Here is a 19,319-nt window from a genome sequence, read left to right as displayed (position 1 = left end):
ATTATCACCTTTTGATCAGTAAAGATGCCATTATTACATCATTGCTATGCTATATTGCAACTGGGTTTCTCAAGGACACGTATTAATCACCACAAGATTCATAATATTCCAGTTACTATTACTGTACCACTGCAGAAGTAAACAGAGATTGAGAAACCAAGTATCTTGCCCTCAGATCCCTTAAATAGTCTGTGGCAGGTTCAAAGTGTTCTTTATAGCAAAGAAAAGGCAGCTTAATAGCTAAGCACCACATTGATACTTGGGAGATCTGAAGTCACTTCTTTCCCATACACCTTTTGTTTTGTGTCTGGCATGCTTCCAAATATATCCAGGTTCATCCTTAGTACAAGTGGGTGAAACTAATTAAACAGGAGCTAGATAAACATAGAAAGTGTTAAAGTAACCCAGCCACGCACAGCCCAAGCCAGTACTGTTTGTGCAGTAATGTTGTTTTTCGTATGTATGAAGAGAAAAATAATAATTCTTTTAATTGCCAACTGCTTAGTCCTAGACAATAGGAACTAAAGCACAGGTTAATCCAAGGAGATTACATACCACCCCCAGTGCAGGTACACAAAGCATCTTATTCCACCTAGCCTTTCAAAGTAGAAAATGATTTCACATCAAGGCAGTTTGGGAGCCCCAAGAATGTGGGCAAGTTTGTGCTGGTGCACTTCACATCATGACTTGCTGCTTGTGCCTATCAGTGCCATGTGGATGGTCCTACACCCCTTGGTGAGTGTGCAGCTGCTCCTTGGCAGCAGAGGCATTGGGACACAAAGAAATACACAGAAGGCTCTGCAGGAAGACTTGTGAATGCTGGTGGGACACAGTCTCCTCCAGCAGAGAGAGGGTTTAGGATAAATGTTCATTCCCATGTGCTTCAGCAGCAATGCCACCACCCCACCTCACACTAATGGGGGAAACAGCCCACAGCAGCAGCAATATGGATCTTACTTAGTCTTATTGAATTAAAGATGTGACAGCAAAGATGTAACAGAGGGATCTTGGCTTTGACTCCACAATTCCTTCAGTTCTGTGCTATCAATAGAATTATTCAAAAGCTTGCTTAATGAGAGAATACACCCCCATGCATGTGGGCTCCTAATACACTGTTTTGTTTTCAGCCTGTCTTTGATAACATCTTGAGGCTGCTGCAGTACATATCACACATTAGCTTCAACCTTTTAATTCAATCAGCTATCATACATTGAAATACCTTTCCTTGTCAACAAGAAAAATATTTAAGATTAAGAGAGAGGACCCCTGGGTAAGGCTTAGAAAAAAGGTACAGGAAAGATCTGGCTCTTCAAGCTCTCCTGTATATGTTCTTCTGCAGCTCTCCCAGTATCACTAAGCCTGTTCTTCTCAGGGGAATTACATTTGATAGCATATTTAGTTCACAGGCCTAGCACAGTTACATTAAACAGAGGCTGCTGATAAAATATTACATCTCCCTCCCCCTGGCACTCCATTTACTATGATGTAAAAGGCAGACACCCCATAGAGAAATTAATCAGAAAGAAGGGGAATGAATCTACAGAGTGAAAATTAAAGACCCCATGACATCTACATCCATCTACTACATCCAGATGAAACTGTGTCCAAAACTCAAGGATGTATTAAGATCTTTCCGAGAGATGGAAGGGGTTACAGAATTCAGTATATTATCATCAATATAAATTACAGTTATTTAAATGGAAAGACTTCTCTTTGCTCAGCAATGAAGCTCCACAGAGAACACAATGTCTTTTAGAAGAAAGTACACTTTTTTTGCTCTGCAAACTGATGAAAAATACTTCAAGCTGAAGGACAGCTCATATAGAGGCAATTATCAGTCTAACTTCAGTAAAACCACACTGCTTTACCTTCAGTAAGGATATAGCCCAAGTATCTACATTTCTCCCATAAAGGGAAATCTACAGAAGTGTCTGTGTTCAAAAAAAAACCCCACAAACCAACAAAACAACCATAACTGTGTGTCCTAGTTGAATAGTCAGTTCCTCCCCATTTGGTCTAATGCTCTCAAAGCTTTTCAACACCAAATCTATCCCAACATAAAGAATCCCTATAACTCTTTCAAGGGCATCTTGATTTCCCTTTATCCCTTAACCAGATACTCATCTATCAGAATCCCTGGAAAGACATTTGCAGAATCAAATGGTACTCTGTAAGGGAGGGATTCTGAATGCTTTAGCTAATAAATTTGGCTGGAATGGATTAACCTGGATAGAATGTGAAAGAAGCAATCTTGGCTTTAAGCACACATGAACTACTCTAGTTTTTGTAGACGTCAACTGGTAGCAGGGAGAATATATTTAACCAGCAAGGAAAATTGCAAGACATGGACAAAAGTGAATGGACTATGCAGCCTCTTTTAAACCATCATGTAGGTATGCAGGTTTTGTTTGCAACAACCTAACTAAATGACAGGGTTTAAATTTATGGTCTGTGAGCAAATGTGCAAGAAGAACCTCGTGAACTCTTACAGACAGTACCACATTTATGAAGCAATACTCAGATTACAGCTTCCTCAAAAAGGAACTTAGTAGAGCAGGGTTTGAAATGCTACTTTCAAATCTGTTAGGCTTGATTCAGGTAGACCTGAATTTGAAGTGTGGAGCAGAGAAAGACCCTTAAATTAATCACATCCCTCCACAACACAGGATACAGAGTAAATATATCACCTTTCTTGTAAAGATATATCGCTTCAGGTGTTTGCAGATGAATAAGTCTGAATCAACCATGCAAGCCTACTTACTTTACCAAAATCAAAACTTAACTTCATTTCAAACTCACTTATTCTAGAGACACGCAGCAGCCTTAAATCACTTTAAGGGGAGATGAAAAAAAAAAAAAACCTACAGGAAAATTATAAGTATAAAACTGCTTCTATTCTCAAAATAAGAGCATTACTCCAATCTTGGTAGTTCTGGGTGAGAGATCAGAATTGGGCCTTGAAAGATTATTAAACAAGTATTAAAGTAAAGAGGACTATATTGCATGTTCCTTCTAGAAAGTCTCATACTTTGTCTCTCAAATCCAGCAAGAGGCTGCACACCAGAAGACAGGAAATTCTAAGTTTAGTCAGAGCTGACTTTCAAACCACATCATCATTTATTCAGAGTGAAAATACCTTCATGCCTCCTGTTGTTGCAGACTGTTGAGATGAGGAGAATAAATGTTCTCCTCTTCAGAAAGGACAGTAACATCACACTGAGGTGGGAAGGGTCTTCTCACGTATTAAAGAATCTTGTTAGCAGCCACACTCCAGTAAATAAAATAAAATTTTATCATGATACAGACTGCAACAAAATATCAAGACAGATAATTTTCCCATTAGCTGCTATCCAAGCAACCCCACTACCTGACAGTAACAGCTTTGGTATAGTCCTGCCTAGTTCAATTTTCTCACTCTATCTCTCCAAATTTTCCTTCTGTTTCCTTCACTTTCACAGAAGTTTCCTCACCTTTCTCCAACTGCATGTGCAAAAGAAAGAAAAACTTACTGGCTGTCCAGCCCCTCTGTTCTTCAGAAAAGCCCCTCAGAGCCTCTCAGCTCATAAGGAGCTCCCTGCCTAAACCAGCCCCTAGAATCAGAATAGGCCAAGTTGGAAGGGACCCATCAGTATCACTGGTTCCAGCTCCAGCCCAGTGCCCAAGCAGTCTCTGGTAAGAATGTTACAGACATTTCATTTAACAAATTTCTCTAGATCATAGAATCACTCAGGTTAGAAAAGACCTTTAAGATCATTCAGCCCAACCATTACTCAGCATTGCCAAGCCATGTCCTTAAGCATGACATCCATACATCTAAATACCTCCAGGGGTGGCTACTCCACCATCTCCCTCAGCAGTCTGTTCCAATGCTTGACAGTCCTTTCTGTGAAGAAATTTTTCCTAATATCCAATCTAAACCTTCCCTGGCACAACTTGTGGCAGTTTCCTCTCATGCTATTGCTTGTTGGCTGGGACAAGAGGCCACCTTGCTCCACCTTCCTTTCAGGCAGTTGTAGAAGGCAGTAAGGTCCCCCCCCAAGTCTCCTTTGCTCCAGGCTAAACACCCCCAGCTCCCTCAGCTGCTCCTCATAACAATGGTAGTCCAGACCCTTCTCCAGCCCCATTGTCTTTCTCTGGACTTGTTCCAGCACCTCAATGTCTTTGCTGAAATGAGGGGCCCAGAACTGGACACAGCGCTCGGGGTGTGGCCTTACCAGTGCTGAGAACAGGGGGACAATCACTGTCCTGGTCCTGTGGCCATGCTATTCCCAGTGCAGGCCAGGATGCCACTGGCCTTTTGGCCACATGCACACACTGCTGGCTCACAGCAACAGCACCCCAGGTCCTTGGCCACTGTGCCATTTTTCAGCCACTCTGTCCCCAGCCTGTAGCACTGCAGGGGGTTGTTGGGACCCAAAGACAGGATCTGGCACCTCACCTTGTTGAGCCTCATACATCTGGCCTTGGGCCCATTAATCCAGCCTGTCCAGAACCTTCTGTGGAACCTCCCTACCCTCCAGCAGATCAACACTCCCACCCAACTTGGTGTCATCAACAAGGATGACTGAGGACACCCTTAATCCCCTCATCCTGAACACTGACAAGATGTTAAACAGAACTGGATCACTGCTTACTAATAGATGAGACATTCAAGAATAAAAATTCCTCCCAGCATTACAGTGTAATAGACTTCCAACACCACCACCAACAGAATAGCAAACCACATGAAAGCACCAGGACTATGACCAAGACTGTCCCAGGACTTATTTCAAAGTGATGAAATACATCTTGGGCTGTGGCAACACCTGTGAGACCAAGGTGTCCCTTTCTACATCTGCAGGGATAGCAATGTGCTTACTGGTTACATCAAAGAAAAGAACATGTCAAAAACAGTGTTCAAGTAACATCATTTAGTAAAAATATTTATGCTGCAATTTCTGGGAGTTAAGAAACATTCCAGATACATCCTACAAATGTTATTAGGCTGTTTTTGTAAAAGATAGGAGAGAAAAGGATAAGAACACTTGTAACAAATGTTCTTGACATATTAAGCCAAGATGATTATCTATGCTTAAATATTCTTTGGAGGATGTTGGTTTATTTACCTTATGAAAGACTTACATGGACTAGATCTTAGTTCAGATCAGCACCACACATGCGAACACTCTGCAAAACATTAACTAAGTGAAATAAAGCAAGCTGGAAGCTTTCATATGTTTCTGACTCTGTATAATGCCAGGTTTTTCTAAGTTAACTCTCACTGGCTTACTCTTGCCATTTCCCTTGATTGTTTTCCACTTTAGTCTTGCAAACCAATAGGCTTTATTTAATTGCTATGTTCAATACTATGGTTTCTTTTTATGTTAACATCACAAGGACAGTGGGAGGACATCTATTTTCTCTACCTTTAAAAAGAATTTCTGGTGCCATGGGCACTTGCTGAATTGAAATGCAGAGGGCTTTTTGCCCTTGGCACATTAAGCCATTCCCTAATACAGTAGGCAAACAATAATTTAGATAAAGACTTCGGTATATGAATAACTTTCACTACGCATTAGACTTCACTCAAGGGTTAATAATCTGCCCAGGGTTGAGGTCTGTGTGAAATGTCAGGAAGCTATAAGGGGGGGGGGGTCTATTCTAGCTTTCAACACCAGCAAATAAAACACCTTATTTTAACAAGATCACAAAGCAGAGCAATGCAATGCTGTTGCTACCACAATTTTCTGCCTGAATGTCTATGTGTATAATAAAATTAATCATTTCATCCACATCAGCTTTCTTCAGGAATGTGACAATATCCAATTGTAAAAATATCAGTGAATTCCTACCTGAGGCAAGTTGAGGAGAATTCAGATTTGTTAGTGTTACACTGATAAGCACCCATTTCTCAGAAGCACATTTTTGTCCTGTAAATAACATTTCTGTGTTTGATTCAAAAGCTTTTGGGCAGGTCCAGGCAATATTATCCTGGAAGCTGTGGGATGTGGTTTATCTTCCAACAACCAGAGTGGGGAACAAGGAGCCAAGACACTCTTGCCCCCCTAACCCCTGTGCCTTTGCTTTTCCTCAGTTTACCCTCAATAGCACTCTTCTAATAATAGCTTGCTTTAATATTTGCAAAACATACTGAATGCATGTTCTGTGCATGTAAATATGTATACAAATGATTTCACAGCAGGGTGCTCAGCTCTCAAAAGTGTTTTGGCATGGCCTGCAAACATGAGAAAAGGCTTAACTGAAAACTTCTCATACTAAATACTTCAGCTCAAATTAACAATTTGCATTGGGGTACTTCACACCCACTTCAGGCTAAGTCATATTTCAAACTATCATAACTTTTTGCACTATGATGAGAATAAGAGGACTCCAGTAGGAAGTACACACATCAGCACTTTCTTCTCCCTTTAAGTATAGTGCGGGCTTTGAAGTAGTAACAAATAAGAACAGGTGTATTTTGTAAACAAATTTCTACATCAACTTTCAAGACTACCCTGCAAAGTGATTAAAATATTCATCTTCATTATTGTAAAGAGTAACATAAATAAACAATTATTCTCTTTTTTTTTTTTTTGCAGAGATATTAGGTTGATCAATTAGGCCTATTGCAGAAAGACTTGAATTAGTCTGATTAGTCTCAGCTACTTAAATTCAGAAGCAGATGCCTCACTTTGCAAGAGTGGTGATTAAAGGCTGCATTCACAAAAAAAATTGGATTACGCACACTTAAGACAATACCTACCATTTTTCAGCTCTCCCCCTCACAGCAGATGGCCCGTACAATTACTGACTTCAAAAAATTCTCACTAGAACTCCTCCAAGGCTCCCCTCACTTTTTGAGACAAAGGTATGTGCAAGTCAAGACTATTTTCAAATTTTCTCCTCATATTGAGGCTCATCATGCAGGTCAAGAAAACCATTCACACAGGATTGTAAGTCAAAATACAGTGCCTGAACATTCCCAGAAGAGTCACCCATATGGCTACTAGCAGCAAGGGAGAGCCAGAATAATAACATAAGAGCCTTGGCAGCAAATAAAATCCACATCTCACCCTCACAGCACTCCAGCCAGCACAAGCAAGTGAGAAAGCCAGGACTGAGAGATACAAAATGGCTCATTATCTACCCCAGAAGGCACAGCACTGCCAAGCCGCTCTTTATCAAGTCCTTAACAGGTGTAAAATTAGCACTTGTTATTAAAGACAATGGAGTTACATGTATTGCCAGCAGCCGAAGAAATGTGCTAGAATTGTTTTCACCTCCAGTTAATTCGGTACCATTCAATAATGTGCACGAAGCCCGTAAATTAGAGAAGTGTCTCCTGAAGCATGGCAGGGAGCTAAGACTGTGTGAGCAGCCTTTCTAAAACACAGGTGATTTCCTCAATGAAGGACTGAGGACCAAAACCTCTTTTCATCAATACTGATGTAAGTTCAAACAAATTGCATTTGCCTGAATGTGCTCTCAGGTAAACCTGTGCCAGTGTAATCTCTAACCAGAACCTGGAGCTGTCAGAAATCCTCATAAGCAAATGTCAGGACAGTGCTGTTTTCAGCTTTTCTAACCCCACAGAGCACAGACTGGCTGGCTGCACCAATATTCTCTCTTCTCAGCTACTTGCAATTCATTCCTGGGAATAAAGCAGAGAGAGGTGGTATTTACTGAGAAAAACCCTATTTCAGATGTATCTCATTATAGGCAGATCTCATTATAGGCAGATGACCTCAGGTTTAGGACAAGAAGTCACTGAATCACTCAGGACTGTGTATCTTCATTCTGTTCTAATACCATGCTCAGCTCTGAAAGCAAATTATTTAGATACATACTGCACATAGGAATGCATCTAACTGCTGAGCCGTATTATTTAATAGCACTGTACAACTCACTACTCTCCTCCTTTCCTCAGTAACTGGGAGAAGGATTGGCCAACATCAAACAAATCTGATCAAGGACAGAAATCTCAGTGATAATTACATTCCCACAGGGCTTCATGAAAACTGGCAGTGAGATAGAGGAGGAAATTAACTCCTCCACCAAGGGGAGGGAAGTCAGGCATCTCACTATCCCTGTGGCAGCAATTGGCCAGGCAGCCAGCACACAATTTGCTCTGCACTAGCCAAAGCACACGCTGCCTTTTGTCTGCTGGGACTGTCACTGGGAGCATGTCAGGAGATCAGCTTTAGTGGGAGGCATTTTTAAGTCCATAAGAAACCCTGCTGCTCCTGCCAGATACCATGCACAGCCTGAAGTGCAAACCATGGGACAAAGCTTTCTTGCTTTAATATTAATACTGAGTCTGTTCCTGGTGTCTGTGGGAATGGTGCTGGTCTAGTGCAGAACAATCAGCTCAGAGTTACTAATAGCTGCAGGTTCTCTTCTGCTGTAGTGTTCTGCAGTTTTCCTACCGTCATTTTATGATGCAGTCAGAACATGTCTGAAAGCCAACATGTATACCCAATATAAAAAGCAAACTTTCTATTCAAAGGCCACTGGACAAGTTCAGGTTTGGACAAAACGGGTGCCTGTTTGCTAAGGTATGAAACACCTTACCACTGTCCTTGGTTCGTCATGTATCTTAGAGGAGGCAAGAATCAACATAAAGCAAATAAAAAGAGCAGTTTCTTTTTATACAGAGCAAGTCTCCAGCTCTTGTTGGATTGATGGGTGTGGTGAGTCACCAGCACATTGCCAGGGCTGTCAAGTTGTCACTTTAGCTGGCTGCAGTACAAAGCTGTGTCCTTCCACACGGTCACCACTCCCCTCTCTGCGTGCAAATAAAGACTACAGCCTTCTCACTCCTTTTTCCAAATGCACAGGGAAATCTGTTATTTCTTCATCAGTCTCGCATCCCCCTGGGCAGTGGGAGTGCTCATCATCTGATGCATGTAAATGCTAACAAAACTCCCATCTTGACATTAAATGGTTTAAAACCTATAAAATGGCAAATGCAGGGTAGTAATGACAAAAACTGGTAGGTTTCAGGTTGCCTACAGGATTCTGCCATGCTGGCACTGACATCTGTGATATTGCTAAACTAGACCCTGGACTTCCCAAGGACTGGGAACTAGCAGGAGAACTGGAGTTACAGTCTGGTTGCCACAGATATTTCCATCAGCCAGTGGAGCTGCTCGGTCATGCACTGACGCTCCCCAGCCTACGTGGGTGCACTTCAGAAAAGAAAAGGAGCAGCAGGTTCCTTAGAGGAGTTCGTGCCAGTGTGCTGCAGGCTGGCAAAACTCATCACTCATTCACTCTGATAAGATGATAGCACAACAAAGGCAAGGCTGATGCAACACCTTTGTAAACACAGAGCCACGCTGGCTTTGTTGAAGTATTGCCACATTTTAAACATACATACAAACAGCAGAACCACTGCAGTGTGTTGCTGGGTAGGCTGCAGCTAAATCACCCCCTGCAAAGCACTGGGGGCTCTGGGCAAGCAGCAACACAAGTGGCAGCCACTTGAAATGCAACAACTGGCACAGGTCCTCAAGGGCCACCAGCAGCCTTGCACCTCACTTACCATCAGCTGGAAAACTATTAACCAGCTGCATCCATGCAAAGAGCAGAGAGAGGCTTGTGCCAGGGGGAGGGAGGCAGAGCCCTCACGTTTCCAAAGGTTCCCAAAGGTTAGTTTGTGTACGGTGCTGTCAGACTGCTGTGCTCCTTTCCAGCCTGATTATTAGCACTGCTAATGGGGACAGGCCTTGGAGGACAAGGACTGTAGAGCTGAGTGCCTGGTGCACATAGAGCCAAGATTCCTGGCCACATTCCCAGCATATACAGACCTATCTACTACATTAACAGATTTTATAACATCAGCAATTGAAACAGGACATCCATAACTTGGAGGGGTTAACTTTACAAAAAATTTTCAATCCTGTATTTATAATGAACACACATGAAAAGTGATCTTTAGTTGCTATGGTAAACTTGTCAGTGTGTTGTCAGTGTATTAGAAGACCTTCCTTGCCTAGACCTGGAGAGATTTCCTAGTTCTGATTTTGGAGGAAAAGTAAGTAAGACATGTCACTGAAGTTTAATGTTTTGATGCTATTTCAGGCACTGGTTTGGGTTGGGTCACCTGTCTATCAAGAACAACCCCATCAAGTAACTTCATTACCATTGCACAACACCTAATAGTAAACTGCATTTACAACAGGATTATTAGTAAAGAAGAGCAGGAAGAGAGAAAGAGAGTTTAGATACTAAAGAACAAATCAGAGACCAAGTGAGGCACCCAAAGAGGCAACAGCAAGAATTGAAAATGTCCTACCGAACACTTAAAAACTGGGAAAAGGAGAAAACAGGGAAACCTTGTGTTTGCAAAAGTGTTTTAGAAAACTTCTACATCAAAGCTATACATAGGGGTGTTGCAAATGATTTGGTTGGTATGAGGCTGAGCAAAAATGTGACAAAGGATATAAACAGGGGAGCAACACACAGCTGGCCTCAATCTTCTCCACTCCCTTGTGCTTGCCCAGAATGCACAGCTTTGAAAAGAAGTGCACAATCCATGTACTGGTATTTTCTTCCATTATGGATGTGTTTGTATACATTATTATATTTTCCTCCTTCTGTTTCTGTCTCCAAAAGCTGAATCAAAGCTCTCCATCATTTCCTGTTGCATAAGTAAATAACATTATCTTCTCTTTGAAAACTGAGCAGTTTGAAAATGGCATCCCATTGGGGCCTGTCTGCAGGGTTTCAGCTGCCACAGCTGAATGTTTTGCTCTATTCAGCAAAGGACATTGGAAGAGACATATTTTTAAGAACTTTTATGTGCTCAATTTGAAGGCAAACACAGTAGTCCACTTTGTCCTTCCCTCTAGTTCCCTGTCTATTTAGGCTAAAAAATTGTGTTTGTACAGCACTTAGCCCCATGAGACTGAAGCCTTTAGGTACAAATGTAACTCATTTAAATGGTAATGTACAACAAAATGAGTGGCACTCTTCAAAACAAGCAGCATTTGTAAGTGTATCTCTGCCAGGTGCTGACAAATGGAGGGTCATGGTTGCAGGCAAAGGGAAAGGTCTCGGTGAGACAATATTTAAAAGTCAGTTTTTCCAGTCAAAGGCCAAATTCTAAAATGTCTGCTTATTTCTCTACTGCCTATCCCCTGAAGCACTGTGCCTGCCTCCCAGAGAGCAGCACACGAGGACTCCAAAGGTATTTCCTATACAAGGTCAGATCAATTAAAATGTGCTTTAAATAGAGTCACGAGAGCCAAGTGCAGGAACTCCACAATCTGATTAGACCCCTGACACACTGAAGGGCAGAGCCTCAGACCATCTGCTGACCTCGGGTAGGAAAGCCAGATAAAAAGGAGGTGGGACCTGCTTTTTCTGTACCCTGGGACTGAAGCTTTGGTCCTTCTGGTCGTTCAATATTGCTTTAATAGCAGAGGTGCCAGGAGTTAACTAGTGACCTAGTTCTTTTCCTACTGAAGTCAACAGCAGAACTCCAAAACCTCGTCTCTCAAAAGTCAGGACAAGCTCTTTTAGGTGTCCCAGTGAGACCAAGCAGGAAAGGAGCTGCTGCTGTCCTTCTCCAGACCTGATAGGAAGTTTCCAAATAAATATTTACATTAAAGAAATAAATGAAGCAAAACCTTGGCAGAGTGAAATTGCACTGGTTCACGCCAGGGCCTGGGCTGTGCACTTTGATGACAAAGAAAACAAACAAAACCTGTCTCAGAGAGATCTCACAACCAAGATTTGAAAGGTCCTAGTCTCAAGAGAAAATATTAATATAAAAATGCAGCAAGTGAATTCAGTGCTACTGAGTATGTGTTGATGCAGTGGAGAGATGGCAGAAATGTTATTTGTGTCTTCTGTAAGAGTATCCCTTTACTCTTCCCCCCTGCAGTGAGATGCAGTCCAGTGATACCTGCCCTTCTGTCTCATATGGGGGTCCCAGGAAAATACTAAAACCAGGAATTACCTGTCTCAAGCTAAATTCAGAAGCAAAAGATGAGGTTTAACAAGGTTAAAAACAGGCTGCTGAGGGAGTGCATCACCTGGAGTCCCTGTGTGGGTTGCTCTGAAATATTCCCCTCCTCTTGGCTCCATGCTCCAGCTGTCCCAGCCACCCTCCACTTGTGGAGAGGCTTTTGGGAAGGGGAAACAAGGAGTGAAGCCACTGGCTTCCCTGCAAGCTGCTCTAAGGTCACCGCCATGCCAAACATGCCCCATCATCCTGCAGCTCCCCTCAGGTCTGATAATAAATCTCTGAGCATTTACAGTGTCAAGGGTTATGTCTTATTCTTTGTATTCCACAAGCATATTTCTGCAAGTCAAATTCTGCATGGAGCCATGAGATGTTACACACAGGAGCAGCCTGGAAGGCAGTTACTACTTTCTAATTTGCACTTGCGATATCATTTCACATCGACAGAAATATTCTTTCCTTTCTCCTAAATACCACTGATAAATAAAATGTTTTTAGCAGGGTTTTCATCTGGTGAAAGTCAAGGTAGCTCTGCTGAACCACTGCTAAAGGAATTTACACCATCTGAAGCCCTGGAGCAAAAAAAAATCCAAGTCAGTGGGATATAAGCCAAAATTGGAGTGTTTTGCTGGATACAAACCAGATTTACTTGCTTGCTTAAACAGGTGCCTAAGTGCTGTAGTGAAATGGGTCCCAAATATGAAAGCATTTTTTATTTATGTCCCCTTCTGCCAGCTTGGACATATGATACAGAGGTCATCTTATAGCTAACATTTTTGTCTTAAACCCTGCCTATAGCCACACTATAGAACAGCTGCCTGTGGAGTTATGTTCCACGCATAACTTTAAAAATAAAATGCAACTGAATGGAAAACGTGGGTTTATAACTAGAAAGAGAATACAAGGGTACCTCAAAATAGATATAAATGAGACATTTTCTGCATGCTGAGAAAAGAACTCACAATCTTTTCTTTCTACTGCACTCTCTTTTGGTACTGGTGTTTCAATACTGCATTTACAGTGTCCTAGAACTGCCTTAGCTGGAACTGGTTAGACCAGAAGCACTGCATGGGAAAAGGGTTTACACATACATTAAACAAGTTTTTGTCTACAGAGCATCTTATTTCTCTATAGGGAATCTATGGTTGTACTAACTGCAATTCCAAACACTTGTAGCAATGTCCCCAGCAGGAACCCCATCTCCCAGAAGCAGTTTTATGCACTGAACCATGACCACTGAATGAGAAAAGGCAAAAGTAAGCTTAGAGGCCATGTCCAGAACACAAGTTCCTCCTCATTTTCTCCAGTCCCTGATCACCAGATGAGAGTCCTGCCTTCTCATTTGATTTCTGTTCCAGTCCATACTTCATCTGCTCCTGAAATAGGCCTGACCATGTGAGGACTTCTCTTCTTGTCCTTCACACAAGCTCACCTCTGGCCTCCTCGTGAAACCTAGTGAGATGTGAAGTTTGAGGAAAAGGGAATTTGTGTCCCTGAAATTTACTCTTTAAGCTTTGAATCAGCATTGAACTCCAAAAAACCTGTCAATACTTTTTTTCCCTCTTGTTGGGAAATAGGTGTGATGTGAGCTGCTTGATGAACTGGGCCATCAAGGGACCTAGAAAGTGTTGTCCCAGCAAGGAGAAGGTGAAGAGTTTCATGGAAAGAACTGCAAGCAAAGGAAAAAGTATTCCAGTGTGAACTATCTCTGCCAAAAGTTATTCAGGCAGCTCTCCAAAGCCAGCAGGTTTCTAAAGTTTTATTTGATACTATAACAAGCTCAACACAATCAGGTGTTTAAGTGTGCAATTTAATGGCTGTTTTAAATCATCAAATTTAAATAGACAAGGAATGAAATAAAGCACATATTTTAATTTTGAAATTTTCATCCATAATCTGATGTAATTCTTTGTAAAAGAGACTCAAATAATAAACTAAGTATATATTTGTACAAGTTTTAGCTGGACAGAACTGCAACAGCTAAAACAGTAAGCTAAAATGTTATCTCAAGTCTTGAGGTATGAAAGATCATTTACTACCCCCACCTACCAAAAAAGAACAGACCCTGCATAGGCAAAACTCTGTATTTCATCCATCAGTGCCTCACCTTATTTTGCATGTCAGGCTTGCTTTATGCCACCAAGCCAGAGGCTAAATACATTTAATATGCATATGATTGCCAAGTTGACATGGAACTCAGCAGCCCTGAAATGTCTCATTTGTTTCTTTGTGGCAAACATAACAGTAGTTAGAAACGAAGGAGAGAATAGCAAAGGATGCCAGTCTGATCAGCAAACACTATACAGGGGAATATATAAACACATTAGCAGGTTTATGAAAACTGGGATGGATGATTAGCAGCTTGATTTTTACTTCAGAGGATGGTAATATTGCCAGGGTGGGGGAGAAACAATGAAGACCTCCAGGGAGAGGATGAGGTGGCTGGCAAATAAATAAAAGAAACAAAACCCCTTAGGTCCATTCAAGATGGTGTTAGAGGCTACCTTGAAAAAGAGTGTGTGCCCAACCTTGCTGTGCCCAGGGCTCAGAGGTACCACAGGTCAACTCATCCTGCCACAGCACTATTCTGCATAGTGCAGAACCCAACACCAAGTGCAAAGTTCCTCTCTTTTTGCCATCATGTTTGTGGAGGTTTCCCCTTTTGCTAATAAATATTTGTTCCTCGGCCTGATGCTCCTTTTTTTTATTTTGTTTTTATTTATACAATCCTTGCTCTGAAAAATCCACAATGTATTGAATCACTTCATGGTTTTGATTCTATTTGAAGAACTGTGACTTTCTGCACACAGCAAGTAAATTTAGATGGAATTTACAAGGCAGTAAATATAGCTGGTATTCAAGGGTATCAGCAAAGGGACCCTCCAGAAATTCCAGATGCCGTATTCCCTTGCATAAAACCAGACACAATGCCAAACATCAATAAACCAACATGGTGCACCCTTTTCCAGGGATAAATCAAAGGGATAGAGAAGGGCACTCTTTGTAACCCATGCAGTCAAAAAACCGTTTAAGCATCAAACCCTTGCTCTGACTCCCCCAGTCCTCCATCTGCAGAATAAGGAGGAAGGAATTTACTCCACCTCAAAAGCCTCTCGTGAGGATAAGAAAACAGTGCATGGATGCCATGCTGTTAGGCCTCCCTAGGGAGAGAAAAAGAGCGAGGGGGAAATTTCACACATGTCAGTCTTTGGGCCAAATGGCCAGAAAACCCTGGAGGTGGTGTCACTAGAAGCACCAGCTCCACATTAACCCCGCCTGGGGAGGCTCCAGCCAGCACCAGGAGCTGAGGACCAGACACTGCTGCTGTCCAGCCAGGGAGCAAACACAGCAGTGGCACAGAAAAATGAATGTAGCAGTTTGCCATGATGGACCTATGGGGCCCAGGGCTTGATTCCACTTCCTAGTTTTCTTGTGGTTTCAGACCCATTTTTAATTGCTTTTTCTCATCAGGGAAAACAAGTATGTGAGCCGCAGGTCTTTGTTCTGTAAACTATCAAGTGCTAAGAGAATGTAAGTATTAGCACTGCTATTTATTTCACCCTTTGGTGTTTTGTCTCTCTTTCCTGATTGGTCTATGATGACGAATGTCAGAATTCTGTTCCCAGTTATACACCTCTTGGGCAAAGAGACAATGCAATGTGACATTTAACACAGTGTACCAGAGACCATCCTCCCTCTTCTGAATATTAAAATCACACACACAGCAAAAAGCACTCGTAACAATAGATGTATCTTTTATTCACAGATAAAAACTGAAGCAAGCTGTTATAATACATATTTATACAAAGGATTTGAAAAAACCATAAAAAGGAAAATGATTAGAAAATATGATTCATTATGAAATGTGGTATTACATACACTATTAAACCTTTTCAAAAGTATTTGTTTGGCAACAATTTATCAATAGTTTCCACACTTAAGTGGCCTCCTTCAAAAAAGCACAAATCTCATGCAGCATGTATAAACTTGATCCTGAGGGTTTGCCTTCCTTAGAAAAACTGTAAAAAGATATACTATTTGTCTTAAAAGTTCAAAATGCAAATGCTATATTTATAGTCAAAACTATATAAAAATATGGACCTAACTTAACATTTACAAAAACTTTTTGCTCCTTTTTTTTTTTTTGCTTGTTTTATGATTTCGGTAATAAACGTAATTCTCAATTCCTGCAGTCAGAGAGGAAAAAAGAAAACTGAACAAAACCACAGTGCCCTTTGTAGACTTCCTCACATTAAGTTTACGACTCCAAAAAAGACCAGGTCTGTGAAAAGTGAGGTTAGTAACCAAGGAAGTAGGTAAGCAGTTAATATATATCTATATATGTATATATAAAATGGAAAACAAACATTTATTTTGATCTGAAAAAGTAATAATACAAAACCTGAAGGTAAAACAATCATCTCAAAATGCCATAATACTCCTTTTCAATAGATAAATGTTCATAAAAATATCTTGAACCCTAACCAAGGAAACAATTATAATACAATTTTAATTCTGCTACATAAAACAGCTTTTCTATGAAACAAGAAGGCAAGTTCAGGTATGAAAACATAATTTACTTATTGCTTTTGCTACAATGTTGTTTGTTTTTTACATATAGTCATAAATACACTATACAGTATAAAATATTTCGTAGGAATACATTTTGTGGTCTGCTTAGGTTTGCTGGCTTTAATTCTAGCACCAAATACAAAAATGAAAATCAAATTAACTTTAAAGGCACTTCCATTTCATGTTTGTTTGTTTGTTAATTAACATCAGGTTTTGTACTAAATTTCTTCACTTCCCTCTGGTAGAAGCAATACTTGATCCTACTTTCATCTTTGTACAGCTCAGGTCACGTTGAGGCACCAAATGATTTATGAACATTCCCATTCCTCAGCTGTTTCTTTCTCTTACAACATTCATTGTTGCTTTTTAGTCTTCACCTTTCTTCCTTCACTTCCCAGCTACTTTATCCCTTTACTTCTTCATGTCAGACGACCCAGCTTCACTTCCTTCAGTCCCTAGAGAAACCTCTCTTCAAACCTCCACTTCCCTCACTCCATCCTGCACATCAGATATCCCAATATCGAAGCACGTCACTATCATGATATGTGACTTGCACAGATTAACACACTGCTCCAGTTCTTCTGTCACTTGTTCCAGTGCCTCCAGGTACTCCTGTGACTCCTTATCAAGGTCAGGATCCACTTCAACTGTCAGACAAAGAAAGTACTGAGTAAGAGAAACAGCTTATCATAAAACATTATTCTATCACAAAGGAGCCAATATGGTAAAGTAAAATTTAGTTTCTCTTGAACTAAGGTTTTTTTTCCCCTTTGTTCAGCAGATGTAAAACTCTACCTTGAGGCTCCAGTTATGCAAAGCACTCAGTCTGGGAACAAATCTCATGCCTCAATTTCCCAGCTATAACATGGATATGGAAACAATTTTTTCCTTCTTTGGAAAGAAGAATAATAAAAGGGTATATATTTAATTTAAATAAACATCACATTTCATATTAATGGCACCATTTTGATGCTCTCTTCTGGTTGGTTTGGATGGGTTTTTTGTTCAAATAGTGTATTACAAAAATACAGATTTAGTCATAGAGTATTTTAGGACTCAATTCAGCAAAATATCTTAGCAAGTGATTAAGTTTTTCAGTGGGACTGCTGACATGCTGAAAAATCTGTTAGAGGGCTGATCATTTTGCTATTTTTGTAAAATACTTACAGTCTTCCTTCCACTTATTTGGATCCATCATCAACCTGCACTTTGTCTCTTCCAACTCTTCCTTCAAAAATTCGTGCTTTGCCTTTATTTCTCTGATTCGCTGCTGGCGCCTCTCCAGTATCTTCAGCTTGGTATGGAAATACATCAGACCCTTTTAAGACAAAGAAAGACCACTTCATGAATTGTCCTGTTGTGAGCTGGCCCATAACAGTCTGACAAAAATTGCTCTCAGCTCACTACTTGTAAGAGTGAGAGGGTGGCTTGTTTTATTTGGTTGTGGGGTTGGTGGGGTTTTTATGGGTTTTGTGGGGTCTTTTTATATGAAGTTTACATTTATGGATTCTTATCCAGAGGAATTGAAAGCTGCATCACTTGAGCATTTGTTTCACTTCTCTGAATTAGCAAACATCTCCTAATACATTCTGAAACTACTACTGTTTGTAGATGATTTTTTTTCCCAGTAGTGAAAATGATAAACACAGCCTAATAATGTCAGAGTTACAGTTAACACTAAAACATGAATTCTTATTTTCTAAAAAGCATTCCTACCTTCTCAACATCCTGGAAAGGCTATTACAAAAGAAAGGGGAAAAAGGCATCAGTAGAACATAGAATTTTGGTCTCTAAAATAGAATTAGCTGAAGTGTTTTCCAAATACAAGTAAGTTAAACTCAGTATATCCCTGATTTAATAGAATCTTGTCATTTACATAAAGAGTTAATAACCCTGTTGTTGAGGGACGCTGTAAGGTTCCACCAGCCAGGCTAGGATTATGAAGTCTTCTCATAATGTATTCATTGGTAACTTCCATTTACACCATCAGTCATGTTAGACACAATTAATTTTAGGCAGTAATCATTTTCATTTTCTGTGTTAAGGGTACCCCAACATATGAATTGTAAAATTAATAATTATAGTACTTTAATTGCATTCAATTTCCTGAACACCATTCTGGCATTCAAGCAAAGACTTTGTCTGTATATTGTAATTTAACTTGTCTACAGTTGTAAAATATGTTCTGACCTCAGTTTCCTCTTGTCTGTGTCGCTGTAAGCGTTCCACATCATCAATCTCATAAACTTTAATTTCAAATGGCTCTTTCAAAGTGCCTGGCAAAGGTGGTAGATCAACCCATTGGCCAGTGACACTGGGTTTTCTTCCTAAGGAGGCAGCATCTGGCAGTGGTGCAGGAATCAGTCTGCGACGCTGGAGACCTAAAATACAAAAACAAACATTCCTCAGGCTCCAAGAGACTAACATGCTGCAGAACACACTGCAGTGAATTAAAGAAAGATCTAGGTTCTCAGCATACTTAGAAAGAAATGCTTTTCTTCATCTTTTCTTTTTAGTAAAATGCCCTCAGGCTGCTAATTGAGTTACTGCCTTGACAAAGTAGGTTTCACTTGGTTCCCAGATGGGAGCAACAGCAGTTCTGCTCCCAAAGCAGATGTCTGAACATCAGTTCTTTATTCTCTCCTTGCAGAAATATTTCGCCTGGATTGATTTTTGTTTGGTGGACTACAATGGTATTCATTACCTTGCAAAGGCAGTGAGATAGTGAATAATCTAAAACTAATTCTGATAATGGCTTATTTATCTGGAAATCTTCTGCTCCCCCAATTTAAGCCAA

The 19,319-nt window shown here is 40.6% G+C and overlaps 1 protein-coding gene across 1 annotated transcript in view; it reads right to left on the bottom strand.

Annotated features, from left to right (window-relative positions):
* Window positions 1–15,688: 15,688 nt before the first annotated feature.
* Window positions 15,689–19,319, bottom strand: part of KIF26A (kinesin family member 26A) — a 64,027-nt gene continuing 60,396 nt past the window's right edge. The window contains exons 11-13 of the mRNA XM_033515253.1: window positions 18,713–18,903; window positions 17,690–17,840; window positions 15,689–17,169 (exon numbers count right to left, since the gene is read on the bottom strand). Of these exons, the coding sequence (XP_033371144.1) occupies window positions 16,994–17,169; window positions 17,690–17,840; window positions 18,713–18,903 (518 nt within the window). The 3' untranslated portion in view covers window positions 15,689–16,993. The remainder of the gene's footprint in view (window positions 17,170–17,689; window positions 17,841–18,712; window positions 18,904–19,319) is intronic.

Source organism: Parus major, chromosome 5 (genome assembly GCF_001522545.3).
Source record: "Parus major isolate Abel chromosome 5, Parus_major1.1, whole genome shotgun sequence".
Classification (NCBI taxonomy): Eukaryota; Metazoa; Chordata; class Aves; order Passeriformes; family Paridae; genus Parus; species Parus major.
The sequence above is the reverse complement of the archived record's forward strand: the minus strand, read 5'-3'. Positions and strand labels throughout refer to the sequence as shown.